Source organism: Cynoglossus semilaevis, chromosome 11, assembly GCF_000523025.1.
Source record: "Cynoglossus semilaevis isolate Cse_v1.0 chromosome 11, Cse_v1.0, whole genome shotgun sequence".
Lineage (NCBI taxonomy): Eukaryota > Metazoa > Chordata > Actinopteri > Pleuronectiformes > Cynoglossidae > Cynoglossus > Cynoglossus semilaevis.
Genome location: NC_024317.1, coordinates 16,666,881 through 16,681,861, shown reverse-complemented (window position 1 = coordinate 16,681,861; position 14,981 = coordinate 16,666,881). Strand labels below are relative to the sequence as shown.

At 39.8% G+C, this 14,981-nt stretch overlaps 2 protein-coding genes and 1 non-coding gene across 7 annotated transcripts in view; 1 reads left to right on the top strand and 2 right to left on the bottom strand.

The window, feature by feature from the left end:
- LOC103386620 (calcium-dependent secretion activator 1) overlaps positions 1-2,881 on the bottom strand; it is a 40,814-nt gene extending 37,933 nt beyond the window's left edge. For 3 of the 4 annotated variants that reach the window (XM_008320990.3, XM_008320982.3, XM_025060157.1), the window contains exon 1: positions 1,890-2,881. In XM_008320990.3, coding sequence (XP_008319212.1) covers positions 1,890-2,249 — 360 coding nt within the window. In that variant the 5' untranslated portion in view covers positions 2,250-2,881. The remainder of the gene's footprint in view (positions 1-1,889) is intronic. The other variant, XM_025060156.1, reaches the window with a different exon arrangement.
- Positions 2,882-4,906: 2,025 nt separating this feature from the next.
- ldlrad2 (low density lipoprotein receptor class A domain containing 2) lies at positions 4,907-14,118 on the top strand. 2 transcript variants are annotated; one of them, XM_008321010.3, is made up of 5 exons: positions 4,907-5,352; positions 9,715-10,191; positions 10,548-10,691; positions 11,372-11,509; positions 12,201-14,118. In XM_008321010.3, the coding sequence occupies exons 1-5, from the start codon at positions 5,253-5,255 to the stop codon at positions 12,503-12,505; spliced, it is 1,164 nt and encodes a 387-aa protein (XP_008319232.1). In that variant the 5' UTR covers positions 4,907-5,252; the 3' UTR covers positions 12,506-14,118. The 2 variants fall into 2 exon arrangements, with proteins under 2 accessions (XP_008319232.1, XP_016892198.1); XM_017036709.2 differs by having other exon boundaries at positions 4,911-5,352; positions 10,548-10,700.
- trnae-uuc (transfer RNA glutamic acid (anticodon UUC)) lies at positions 9,245-9,316 on the bottom strand. Its single transcript has one exon. It is a non-coding gene; the product is annotated as a tRNA-Glu (tRNA).
- Positions 14,119-14,981: the final 863 nt, after the last annotated feature.

Genomic DNA, 14,981 nt, shown 5'->3' with positions numbered 1-14,981 from the left:
ACAATCCCTTTAATACAAGAGAAACTAAAGGAACCACCGTCTGACGCCAACGTCATCCACTCTGGAAGAGGGATTTCACATCAAAGGTAAGGATCAAATGTTTGAGAACAACACAATACCCAGCATGCAACAGGAGACAAATACAGGCAAAAATACATCAAGTTTAATAAAGCCAGTGCCGTTCTTCACAATACTAGTCAACTAAGATGTTCTGGAAGAGTTTGAACTCAACATTACTTAAATGCCCTCTGTATATAATCTTTTTACAGTCTGGATTACTCTGGATTATTATCTAATACAGTCTGTATATCTGCGCTTAATTATTGGCACGGCTGATTAAGAGCCTCTGTGCTCATTAAATTTGAATTTAAAGAAGTGGAAGATGTGCAGATTTTGTTCTGTTTTAAACCTGTATGTCAAGGTAGTCATCAATCATTTGTTGATTCAAAACATGTGAATATTTACAACGAAACAATGACGTTGTAGCAGAGTGGACATTAAATATGACACGTTTGTAGTGTGACCAGTTGAAAACATGTTGTGGAGGATTTGCAAATGCAAACGTTGTTGTGTTTTTACCTTTAACATAATGCCCAAAATAATAGCAATTAGGTTTGGAATGACAGCTTATACCTTTGGTTGAAAAAAAGGGTATAAAAATTCAGTTACTTGGAAAAACTTTACACTTATTATTTGCATAAATATTATAAATATTTTTTTAAGTTTTAATATATTTACAAGTTCAATCAAAGCAAATTCTTTAGTGAATTCATCATATTTCAAAATGCCTTAATCAAGCAGCCCTAAACCACATTCAACGTTTGACACCCATCATCACTTTAACATAAAGCTGTCTATAAATGATTAAAATTAAGACTGTAGTACAGATCACTGGAGTATCATGTCGAACATTTCTCTTGTATTTTGTCATACCTGAAAAGGTATTCCTGCTCATGTGTATTACTACTTTACATTGACGTATGTTCAAAAGACAAACAAAATAAGTTCAACTAATCACAACTAATTTGATGATGATGATGATGATGATGATGATGATGATGATGATGATGTGATGTCCATGTATTCCATCTCTGTTCATGCTGTTTACATTCAGTGTGTCTTCAGACACTCTGGCATGAAGTCAGCCTCTGATACACTACTTAACAGCTCAGGCTAATTAATATGGTGTGTTTTTCTAATTCTCCAGCCGTCTTGTTTATTCACTGCTGATGGACAGCATGGAGGACACCATACTGTTTGGGGTAATTGAGACTTCCCTGCACATGTTGTAGTGTAAGGAGCAATTAGCAAATATGCTTCCCCCACATGTCCAGTGCCATTTTACAGACAATGTTTCGTGTGTTTTTTTTACTATAATGTCATTAACAACGTTACACAACAGGGGTGAAAATGTTCTACAACGACTCTGGTTAACAAGAATGTACATAATTAAGTTAAAAAGTGTATTTATTTGTTCCACAACCGTAAAGAAAACCGTAAAGAAACTGAACCACTGCACCGCTACACAATGGTTTGATCGACGTGAGTTCAAACGTGAATTCTCTCTCATCTCGGACCCCCTCCCACATCCGTCCGATTCCTCCTTCCGTACCCCCCAAGGATCCATCAAATAATATTTATGTCAATTAATAATAACCAACTGTTGGATTATGCTTTAGCTTGATAAACTGATAAAGAGCTAAGTCTTTATGTGCGGTTTTTTAAAGCAAAATACATCGAGCGACGCGTTAGAGAAAGAGAGAGAGGGATAGAGAGAGAGGAAGCAACAGTTGGCGTAGCATCCTCTGAAAAACCCAGTGAAGTGAAGAGTTTATTTGAAAACCTGCTTCGGGGTCGCTTTTATTCAGCTTTCTGAGCTTATATCTTACCTTTTGCTGTCTTCTAGCCATATCAGTTGGTTGTTTTGCGTTGAACGGATAAGCGATGCAGCGCATCACAAACACATAGAGCTGTAGTCTTTTTTTCCTCTCCTCCTCCTCCCTCTGGATATTCTCGAGGTCTTCCTTCTCTTTGTCGCTGTCCACCGACGGGCTGGGGCTGCAGGGACGTTCGCCACCATGGCTCGCACGACCCCAGGTCTGAAGCCCAGTGCTGCCTCCTTGTCCTTCGGCGACACGGCCTGGCAACAGGCGAGCTTCTCCCGTGGTCTTCGGGGCCACCACCCAGTTGTCGCGCACAACCTCTGGAACATCATCTCCTTCCTCCTCGCTGGAAGATGGGTCCAACATGATGTTTGACGGCTTTTGAGGCAGAGACTCACTGTGTCAGGGCCTTTCACAACTGCAGCGAAGGTAAATGACACAGAGACAAGAGAAGAGAGGAGAAATGGTGCCGTTCAGGTTCAGGGGAACGCTCAAAGGGAGGGCGGAAAGGAGGGAGGGATCCAAGCCGCGAAGAAGACACACGATTTGACAGACAAATGCTCCTCACTGCTTCTCAAGAAAAGTTTGAAATAAAGAGAAAACAAAGACTTAACAAAAAAGATACCTTATGAAGAACATACACAGAGAAGTGGCGAACTGGTGCTGCTGTGGAGGCGGAGGTGGAGGGAGCTGACGATGACCACGGTGCTTAAACACAACATCAGTGCTGCCCTGGGATCAGGTCTAACATTCTGGAATGATCCACCGAGTTAAGGACTGATCTGGACAGTAGTAGATCGACAATCAATGATGTAAAAAACACAATAAAACCTTACCATTTAAAGGAAAAAGAGTCAAAAAATACACAAAGTACAGTGGTTTCGTTGTAAAAACATCAATTAAAGTATTTCCTATATGGTAGTTTCCTATTGAAAAAAAACACAGTAGTAAATATAAAAAAGCTTTCAACATTTTTAAGAAAGTTCACATATTAACGTTTAATTTATACGTTAGTTAAGATACAATACACATATTTAAAATATTGGAAGTATTGGACTTAAAATTGGTGTAATTTGGTATATTTTTATGACAGTCTATTCTGTGCAGATTTAACTTCATAACCATGTCTTTAGTCTATTCTGTGCAGATTTAACTTCATTTAACTTCACTTTAGTGTCTTAGCTTTTCCTTTTTCTTCTGCGTATCTTTCAGTGTTTGTACTGGTCTCTCTGTTTGACCAGGATTGGATGTGCTGTATGTTGTGCTTACAATGTTCAAGTCTTTGAACTATACCCAGGCACCATTATCAGAGATGTCAAATCAGGAGTTCCTTGCCTTGCAAACATTGATTTTAGTGCATCATGACACTTCTGTATTTGTCTCCCCCAACTATGCTAGCTCAGGGAAGTTGGAGAAATAATCAATACACAGCAAAAACTGAGATCCTCTGAATTGGAAGAGATCAGTCCTTACTTCCTCCCACAGTCTGTTTGGCACTGGGTGTGACCGTAAAAGTTCTCTTGTGTTGTTGTTGTTGTTGTTGTTATGATCCTCATTACTAGTAGCACACCAAGATTTGTGTCATTTTTAGAATCTCTAAACTGCAGTAACATCATTAATGTTACTGCAGATGAAACTTTTGAGTGTTCTTGTCTTTTAAGGTGTTTGATATATAAATGTATATAAATGTAACATGGAGTTTAACAGAATTGGGGGTAAGAACTCCATGACAACATCAGAAAATGTAACATGGAGTTTAACAGAATTGAACTGAGTAAGAACTCCATGACAACAGTCAGGGTCAAGTCCCTGTATTTCAATCAAAGAGAACAAAGCTGGAAAATCTTGCTGAGGGCCCACATTTTACACAGAGTCGGTCCTGTGCAGGACAGGACCCAATCAATGGTCTCATGAGTCATTCAGTGCTTTCAGCAGCCTGGTTAGTGGTTAGCACAGACGAGCATTGCATGGCTAATGGAAGTGCTGTTTTTCAGGCTTTGTGAAGAAAAGGAAATGAATCTGGAGAAAAAATGTGTTGTTATTGATATCAACATACATCAGTACAGCAGTCACCAGGAAAATTTTCAATCATGACTAATGAATAATTCAATATATATATCTAATAAATTATTTGTTGAATTCTGTGCAACATGAAATGCATTCAAAGTAATGTATTGAACACATGCATTTTAATATCCTAATGTATATGACCAAATAATACAATACACAACAGCATTAGTTCTATTTACTTTTAGGTGTTTTTGGACCGTAGTATTAACTTCACATAGAAGCAGTGTACTTAGAAATTTCAAAATCCTGAGGAGCTGGATTTTCTGTGTTGTTGCATACACTGATACAGTGGTTGTTTGGTTGTTTGGATCGTGCTTAAACCGCACATACACATTAATACAAGAGTCGGGGTCACTGGTGTCATCATTGACTTTGCTTCCTTGAACCACAAACATGATTTGCATAATGACACCTGAACAAAAATATTTGCAGTATTTACTCCTCTTCAGGCATTTGTTAATCACTAGTCTTATGATGATAATACAAAAAGCCTTAACGTACATAGTTGTGATCAAGTAACTTGGAAAATAATCAAATGATTCCTTTAGAGGTTTTTTATTGCCAAAAATTGCAATAACCATCAAAATAGACCACTGTTGTAATAATGTGTCATAGGCTTTTAACATTTAAGTTTTCTTGTCTTTGTAAATAATACTAATAATTTAGTTCATGTTTTCAAAAACAAAAGCAGTGGAAATCGTCATCGCATTTCTTGAATCATACCCACAAGAGGGCAGTATTTCCAACCCAAACTCAGCATTAATGTTTTATGAAAGGTATAAAAAAAATGAAAATAATATAATAACAAATATCTCTATGCACAATACTTTCATAAATTAATAAACCAAGCATTCCCAGGTCAGTTTAGCTCATTGTAGAAACAGGAATATCTGAGCTTGGCTTGTAATTGTCTTTAAAATGTAGTCACAAATGTATAAATATAATATTTCTGTTTTCTTAATAACAAAGTCATGCGTCGTTTATGTTTGTTAAATACACATATATTAATGTTTAACTGTACAGCGTTCTTCAAGTTCAGTTAATTAGTTTTCAATTAGTCATCTAAAGTTTAAGGCTTTGAAAACGTGGGGATGTTGTCGCGTTGTCATGGGAACAAGTCACGTGAGCATACACGTGTATTCTTTCTTCCCCTCGGTCGTGGTCTTTGTAATAATGATGCTGCGGACGATGACGGGGATAAAGCTGACGATGAGTCCGTGTGACTTACAGCTTGACCACTCCGTGCAGGACGTCTCCATCCTGTGAATCAAGTTTTTGTCTGTTTTACTTCCACCGAAGATGATTGAGGTTCAGAGAAAGAGCTTCAGGCTGCGACGGTTTTTCGGATTGATCGCCTCCCTCTGTTACATGACGTTACACTGTTCGGCCATCGAGACCGGTATGTCAATTAACCCTTTATCAGCGACGGACATCGAATGTTTTTCTACTCACGTTTACATCAATTTGAGCAGGGACACTAGAGGAGTTGTACCCTGGACACTAAGTCACTGAAAGTTTAGCACTTACTTGGTAAACTGGTCAACGAGCGACTTGAATGTGGCTGAATATTCGGATATTCTGACTGTTGTTCGGTATATTGCGCTGCGTTGTTTGTTTCAGTGCACCGCATTTGCTAAAAGCTAAGCTGTAGAGACCACTGTGAATATGTTAATTTGAACCTGAGGACAGTAGCTTGAAGTAGATTTATTTTAAAAAAATATATTTTAGATATATTTTCCTTCTTAATTGTTTTTCTTTCTCTTTTCTTTTTCTTTTTGAACAATTTGTTCTCATCAACACGGGGCTTTAATTTCACTTATAATGGGGCCGAAACATTTTTTAAGTAAATATTCAAAGGGAAACGTCAGTCATTCTTACATGTACGGAGGCAAGTCAAACATTTTAGGACTTTTTGTAAATCCTTGTTTATAAAAATAACAAAGCTATTTCTCAACATAAACATCATTTAAGCTTTAACAATATTCATGCTTTGAAGAATTCTGTCTTATGGCCAGGACTGATTATTTGATCATTGTTAGTAGTAAACCAGGAGACGATTTAAAGTTTAAAAGTAGAAAATAAGATAGTTGTATTTAAACAAAAAGAAACTCAACTGTTATTAACGGTAAACTAAAAGTACATAGTGCATAACCTAAATAGCAAATTTCTTTTAACCAAATTACGGACATGTTTTGTAACGCGTCCAGTAAAATGTAACTGCTGCTGATACTGCATTGTGTTTAAGACTAAGATTTTAAACAGAAATAATACCTACCAGGAAAAAAGTGTTGTCCATGGTGGTTTGATCAACTTTGCTGCAGTGAATTATGTAACTATTTTTATTATAACAGAAATGATGAATAAGACAAAACAAAAAGGTTTGTAAATGTAGTTCATGCCAAATTTAAACTCTCGTTGTATTTGTTTCATGTTGAGAGTGTGTGAAGATTACACCTGTGGTGGAAGACGACCCAGTCAGAGTTTTACTGCACAAATATGAAGCAAGAGAAGGAGCCGTCTGTGTGCAGCAGTCAGAGAACAAAACTTTATCTGTCTTGATGTCCAGACAAAGGTTTTGGAGTGGCTGTATGAAGCTGTCAAACCAAACATTATTGCACCTGATTTACATCAACTCCATGAATTTAAAACTCTCAGGTCTGAGGACGCAGAGCTCATAAAACAATTTCAAACATTAACATATGAATGGTGGAGACGCTGCTTTTGTTCTGATAAATGTGCTGCTGCAGATGCAGCTGCACAGACCACCCAAAAACAGTCAAAGCTGGCAGCCTAAAATCTGACTCCTGAAGTAGAACCCTAGCCCTTGATTCAGTGGTGGCTGGGCCTCGACGTAGCAAACGTCTGTGCCGCTCATACATTGTTAACATCTGTAACTTTCCCCAGAATACGATCATTTTAGTAAACTTGTACAGTACTTAGGGTAACATTTTTGATTTGATTTGGTAACGCTGGTATGGTGTACTCGCCTCTTCTAGTTTCCATCCATCTGCCTACTATATATTTACCATCCTAATCCTTTTGGGGGGTCGCAACAAAAAGTGAGAGCAATCTCATCAACCACATATAAAAAGATGACCAACCATTCACACACAGTGGCTGTTTGCACCAGAGAAGAAGTGTCATGAGCCTCCCTCTCACCCTGTCACCTGCCGCCTCTGCCTGTACAACAACAGTCTCCATGTCCTCGTCCACGAATCGTCTCCACTTCTCCTCTTGTCTGCCATCACCAACCTCAACATCTCAACCTCTCATCTTGTGTGTGTGTGTGTCTTATTAAAAGACAAAGACAGTTCAGCAAAGTTTTCACCAGGAAGTTTGGTTTTCTTCAAAATGTTAAAAACATGCACCTGGGAGATCAGGTCAGTTGAACAAAACTGCAGTAAGTTTGAGTTTGAGTGTAAATGGTTGTTTGCGTCTTGTACGTGTGTGTCCATGTGATGGACTGGGGAACTGTCCAGAACCTCCTCCTTGCCCAGTGACTTCTGAGGCCCCCGGTTTGGTGTAAAATTTGCTGTAATAATAATATGAATGGTAAGTCAGGTTCATGCCATTTTCTCCACAATATCAAGTGAAAGAGTTTGTTGACACTCCCTTGACTTCACCTAGCTAACATCTAAATGTGACGTTGGGAATCAACTCACTTCACAGTCAGAGTCTTTTAAAGACCGTCTTTGGAGCTTCAGGTTTTTTGTGCAGTAGAGAGAGATTGAGCTGATTCCTTCTATTAGGGGTTCTCAGGCTCAGGGTCATTCCTGGAGGTCAGTGCAGGAGAATCTACTTATCTCCCATGGTAACAGAGCTAATAAAATCCAGGGGTGACTGTAAATTTTCTCATTATTTGGTCTGCAGCCCAGAGGCATGGAGCAGTGAGCGGTTCGGTTTGACAAGCCAGAACTTCATCTGCCCGTTCACTGTGTGTTGTCTGTCTGTGGGTAAGATGAGGACTGAGCGCTTGTTGAGTCCGTCAGTATTTTGAGGACACAGTTGTTCTTGTTTTGCATCATGGTCTCATGTCCTCACAGTTGGAACTACTTTGGCTTTGTGCTGAAAATGTCTGTAGCTTTGTTTTTTTTTTTTTAAATAAAAAAATAATTGAATTTGTCCTTTAAATAACATGAACACCTTTTGCTTTTGCTAATGTGTTTGCTGCACTTGTTGCCGTGACTACAGCATCTTCCTCCTCATGTGATCTTAATGTCATATTATTCTTTTCTACAGCATCTTCCTCCTCATGTGATCTAAATGTCATATGATTATTTTTGTATTATTTTATTTACTAATAGGTGTATGATTTTTTATTATAATTTTACCCTTTTATTTTTATTTATTTTGTTTAAATAAAAACAAAAACAAAAAATCCAAGGAGCCATTTGGGGACATTTGTGAATTGTTGTCTCTTTTTATGGCTCTGAGGAAAGGAAGGAAATCCTGAACAGTAAATCCCAGCTGTGTGCTTTTATGTGCTCAACCACTTCACCTCACTATAAAAGGGACACTACTAAACAAAACACAGAACGAATGGAGAAAAGGAAAAACCGATTTCATTTCCTGTTGCTGCTTGTTATAATATTATTTTATATCCTGATTCATTTGATAACGTTGATTCTTAGGTTGACAAGTACAAGTATGTACTGCGTATACAGACTTAATCTGCTTCTGTCAGCTGTCTCCTTCAGGGGTAGCCACAGGCTAAGAGGCTAACTGCTAACAATAGGAGCATCAGCAGCACGTGACCCAGAGAAGAAGTGTCATGAGCCTCCCTCTCACCCTGTCACCTGCCGCCTCTGCTTGTTCAACAACAGTCTCCATGTCCTCGTCCACGAATCGTCTCCACTTCTCCCCTTGCCTGCCATCACCGTCCTCAACATCTCAACCTCTCATCTCGTGTGTGTGTGTGTGTCTTATTAAAAGACAAAGACAGTTCAACATGTGCTGATGCAGCTCAGTGCTCAGACCCTCAGTTTAACAACGATGAAAAGCCAACAGTGTGATGTCTGTTCATGTGCCAAGAGCTGCAGAAACACAAATGTCTTTTTGTATGCACCAGCTTGTTCCAATACAGCCTCACTCACTCATTACATGAATGTTTCCTGTTTTTATACACACTTTTCAATAATAATTCATATTCATTTGAACTTTATTGATGCCATATTTGGGAAATTCTTGTGTTGACAGCAGATCTGCTGCAAAAGGCTGCCCCCATCAGGCACCAAGCACATGGTGTCGCTGGGAATTGAACCCCGGATTCTCTGCTTTTGCAAAAGTGTCTGTTCCCATACCGGGAGTTGAACCCGGGCCGCCTGGGTGAAAACCAGGAATCCTAACCGCTAGACCATATGGGATATAGAAACCTCTCAGGCCAAAGATGTGAAAGAGCTGTGCTCAACTGTTTTACTCCATTATAGCCCTACAATATATAATATTATAGATTGTTAGTATATAGACAGAAGTATAGATTTAGTTTATTATACTAAATCATAAAGAAGAATACAAAGAATGCACCTCTGTAAGGATTAAACATGTTTTAATGGGTCCATTATTTCGGGCTTACATCATTTGGTTTGACCTTTTTGATATTGGTAATTTGTCCAAATAAAATCATGTTTGTACTGCACTGGTGTGGTTTCAGTCACACCAATAGACACAGGTTTAAACAAGACAAATTCATCCCATATCGCCCTCATCAGTGTTTATTGAGTTTAAAGCACTTTAACTGATTCAGTGTTCTTCTGTTTATCAGTCAACGTGGTGGACTTCTGTGGACAAACAATCCAAGCCGATGGAATGATAATCAACTCACATCAGGAATCCAAAAAGTACTACTTTGTCACCATGGGGACTGACTGCCACATCACCATGCAGGCCATCTCCCCCAAGGACAAAGTGCAGTTTCATTTCCGCTTCTTCCTGGTGTACAGTTTGCTGCGAGTGGCCCCTCTCAGTCCGGCCCCTTTTTCCCCACAAGAGACTGACCAACCTCACCCAAAACGGGACCACTCCTCTGGAGAAAGTATAGGTGATCCCTGTCACGCTGGCTCATATGTTCAGTTCTACAATGGACGGGATAGGACGTCCCCTCCCCTTGGACCTCCACTGTGTGGAAAGAGCCCACCTCGGCCAGTGCTGTCCACAGGAAACTACCTTACACTCAGACTGGTGACCAGAGGGACTCAGCCCAGGGTGGACTTTGTCGGAGACTTCACGTCGTTTAGACTCGGTAAGAAAGATCCATCCTTAGTGCAGGCCATTTATTTGTTTGATTTCTTTACATTAGTCACTAATTGGTTACAAGACTTACAACACAGTCAGCTGTTTGCAGTGTCTCTAGAGTTTACAATAGTGCTATTTACTATTGCATTCAGCAGACACTTTTATCCAGAGAGACATACGGGAGGAGGATTAAGTATACAATTCCACTGGGACTCGAACCCAGGACCTTCTGCTTTTAAGGCGTAGAGTGAATAGTAAATAATTACTATTATTTCCTGCAGTAACTCAATACTTTACTCAGTTACTTCGTATTCAGGTATTTCACACCACCGGCTACTACATGAGTTTCCTTTTCTTTCCCAGGTTTCAACCAGTCTGAATGCAGGCCCTACTTCAACTGCAGGAATGGGAAGTGTATCCCTGTCAGCCTGGTGTGTGATGACAAAGGCATTGACAACTGTGGCGATGGAAGTGACCTGGAGCAAAACCTGACCTCTGGCTGCAAAGGTCAATTAGGTGATGATGAGGTGCTTCTGAACTGTTAGTCTTCAATAACACACAGAGAATTTAACATAAGGCGCCCCCTGCTGTAACAGCTGTGACGCTTTTTAACCAATCAATGTTTTAGCAGAGTTTACTAAGATATGAGGGGGCGGTCCAGGACGATTGTCTTCACTGTAACAATACACAGGGTTGCTGTGGGTTGATCACATTTATTCTTGATTAGTCATGATGGTAAATGTATTATGATTAATCAAAGGAAATCAACAAACTACGTAATTCAAATGTGGGGCAGTGGTGGTTAAGGTTTTAGTTTTGAATCCACCAGCTGCCCCGTTGGCCAACTGAGGTGCTCTGAACATGGCCCCGTCCCCACACCTTCACCCTTTGCTTGTATCAAAACAGAAGAAGAAAACCCCACCTACTGAGACACTGTGGGCATTTTCTATGTAGATTACAATCTGGACAAACACATTTAACAGCCGTTTACTGCAGCTTATCACCAAACAACAGTGTCCAACTTGTCTCGTTACTGCAGCTTATCACCAAACAACAGTCTCAGCCATAATAACTGTGTATTAGCATAAAAAGGTCTCAGTCTAATCTGTGGTACCAGACTGACATGTAGCTAAAGATAACATATACCACCATATGACATATGACCCCAAACTGTCCTCCGTCCGCAGGTCGGCTTTTTCCATCTGAACATCTACCTCACATCCCTACTTCACCTGCTTCCTTCGTGAATCCACCCACGTTGCCACTTCCCACCCGTATGAACTGTGGTGTGCCTGACAGCGCTCCCAGTCGTGAGTCAGTGACAGGTGAGTGAACAGTGTTAATGAATATGGCCCACGGCTTCAATGTTCCAGACAAGGATCATGTGTAATGTGTAAAGTCATCACCTTTAAACTTTACCTCATCAGGGACTTTGAACCTCAGCCTGAACCAATAGATGAAGAGATCCAGCTAATCTGTATTTTTCTTTTTAAATGTAAGAGTAGTAAATACTCCCTGGCTGTCTGATTCTGAATACTTCTATGGTAATAGCCATTTCCCAGCTCATGTTTTTACTCTGTAGCTTAGCATCTTTTTTTATGAACTCTCATTACCTCATTATTGGTAGGAGAACTTTTTTTCACTTTTGACTTCCAAACCTGCATCTGTAAGAAAACCATAATGATAAACCTACAGCATGAGTTGTTTTGAAAAAACAGTAACTTGTAGCAACATAGTTCCAGGTCTGTGTAGTAATGTAATATAATTAGATATATGTCACCTAATAATAGTCTTCTCAGTTCTCGGCTAAAGTCTTGGTTTAAACCCAGTAAATTATTGATCATTAAATGGATATTTACTGTATTCTTCATCTGTTGGTATTTGTGATAAAGCCCACTGACTGATTTGTGTTCTAATATTTATTATTAACGATGACCTAAAGTGCCGTGCGTATGATAATGTTCTGATGAGTGTCTTCAACCACAACCTTCACCTGTTGTTGTTTCTTCTCCACAGATTATCCCGCCTCCCTGTCCCTGTTCATTCTCTACATTATCCTAGCTGTTGTGGCGTGCTGCGTGCTGCTGTGTTGGTGCTGCTGGTCACCTGGCTGGTTCCTGTGGCGTATTAGCATTTGTCGATTCATACCCTGCTGCAACCTGGCCTGTGCTTCTTGCCAAATTTGTCACCACAACTGTATCCACCGCAAAGAACACCGACTGGCAAAGGTCATGCCTCAAACACCTGAGAATGGGTTCCCGCCTGGCACAGCTGCGGCTGGAAACATCATGGAAGAAAACATTACTGTAGCAGGTATTTAAGAGAGCGACAAAAGACGCAGAGACTCTTGTGTCGAAGTGTGAACGTGAATCGTAACTGCAGTAGGTTGTGTATCGTAATCGGCTGCTGTTGAAGTGTTACTACTTACCTTCGTTTATCATTCTACAGCTTACATCAATCCCAGCAGTCAGTGCATGAGAGCAGGGTACAGTTTGCTTGAACATCCCAGGGACACACGGAAAACGTGAAAAAGTTACACTCACATTCAAACTCACATCTGCATGTTTCAAGCAACCAGAGTTCTGGACAGAAAGACCGCAGGTCAAACCAGTCAGCTGGGGATCTAGTTACAGCGTGATTACCACGTCCTTCACCATGCACCTTAATTCCAGCATAACCAAATATATTTTTACAAACACTGTAGGCTGTCTTTATCACTAAATCTAAGAATACACTTTAAGAGTTCATTTGGAAATCTATAAAACAAACTCCAAGGTCGGACAAAGTACAAACATATAAAACCTACCTGTAATATTTTTTATGCCAAAATTTCTCAACACTACACTGCCTGGATTTTATGTTGAAGAAATAAATGTGTTACAACTAACAGAAAGGGTGAAAAGATTTTGAAGAAACACGTGTGTTTTTTATCGTCATCCTCGGTCAAAACCAACTGTTTTCCTCTATTTTTATTTTTTTTGATAGTTCCAGTCAGTCTGGAGCTACACTCTCAGTGCACTGCTTTGACCAACTGTCTGCCACTACAGCCAGTAAAGAACAGTCACCCCTGCAGTGTCTTTTAACGCTCCGAGGTTTTTCCAGCTTCAAACCAATGTGTGCCTCGTCAAAGGAGTACAGAGTCTTTTAACTTTTCAGTGAATTACAAAAGAGTTTCCAGTTTATTCACTGCTGTAAATGTTTGTGACATGCTTTTCAATACGTTTGACTCAATTCAAGTCAGATCTGCTAAGACCTGCACATTCTTACAGGTTCAGGAGGGATGTCTGTCAAATGCAGTATTTTCTCAGTCCCCACAGACGGAGAGGTTAATTTAACGTAAATGAACAGTATTGATGTGATTTCATGACAAGCCCACAGAACTAACTGTTTTTTACCTGTCAAGTATTCTATATGTGAATGTTAATGATGTGACATTTTAGAGATTCATATAGAATGTGTGTTGTATCTTTGTTGAACTCTTATCTAATAAATACCTTGGAGAACACCGTGCTCAGGCTCCTCAAACCACTGCTTTACAGTAAACTGGACCCACTCCTGTTTGTGTTTGAGAGTAAATAGGACAAGGCCAGAATCAACTGTGACCTGGAGGATTGGATTATCAACTCTACTCGATGTCTCCAACATTGTTACGTCTCATGACAGTGAGTGAGACACTGAGTGATGTTGTGATCAGCATCCAAGGGTGGGCTCTGTTGTTGCTTCAAGAGTAAGGCTTTTTAAATGGGACACTACAGAGTGGTCTGAAGTCAAACACTTTCCAAAGCCTTACCTAAACCCACCACAGTGTTTGTCAAAACTACTGTTGATCCACAACACATATGGATCCCAGAATTACAACAATGGCTGTAGTTCCACTACAGAGGAGCATAACGCTACATGTTCTATTTCTGTTGAGAAATAAATAACAACTAACTACGAACTTTGTCTTCAAAAATATCTTAATAAAGTGACCTGTGATTTAACCCATCACCTTAGTCAGCAGGGGGCAGCTCAAGCTGAGTGGGGATCATGCCATGCTCAGTGCACCACAGTGGCACAACCTGCAACCTTCTGGACACAAGTCCACCTTCTTAGCCACCAGGCCACCACTGCTGGGAAACAGCCTTAGGCCACACATCTAAAATACAACATCTACAGAAGTCAGCTGCATGGCATTTAAAGAATGTTAGCGTTTCTCTGCTATTCCCTGAAAACGGTGCCTGGTAACACACACTGAAACACGTTTTGTGTATTGTGTATATTTACATCAGTGATAATCAGTGGTCTTAGGCTTTGCACAGGTTCCAGAGCAGGATGTAGCCAGATCCTGGTCCGCAGCTAATGTCTTTATGTTACTCAGAGACTGTGGTTGACCCTGGAAAAGGATTTGGCACCAGGACAGCAGCTCACACTGTGTTTTGTCATAGGTATCCACTGGCAACCTTTCAATCTGAAACCGTATTCCAATGAATGGCAGAAGAAAAACAGATTGCCCAAGCTCTTTTGTTACTTTTATTTGAATTTCTGTAACTGACCTGTTGACCCACTGTGGCCTATACTTGCCTAGTATTAACTCTTCGTTTAACAGTGTCACTGACACATATATAACATTATATTGAACCATATTAAACCAACAGGGGGGTAACAATTTTCAAAATCTGGAACTGATTAAAGAAAATATATCATAGAAGTAACTAATAATTTTAGATTAAAGTAAAAACAAAAACGGCAGCTTGTTATACCCCATTGTTGCACCATATTCTGTCACTTTTGTGGCGATAATACCTCAATTCTTTT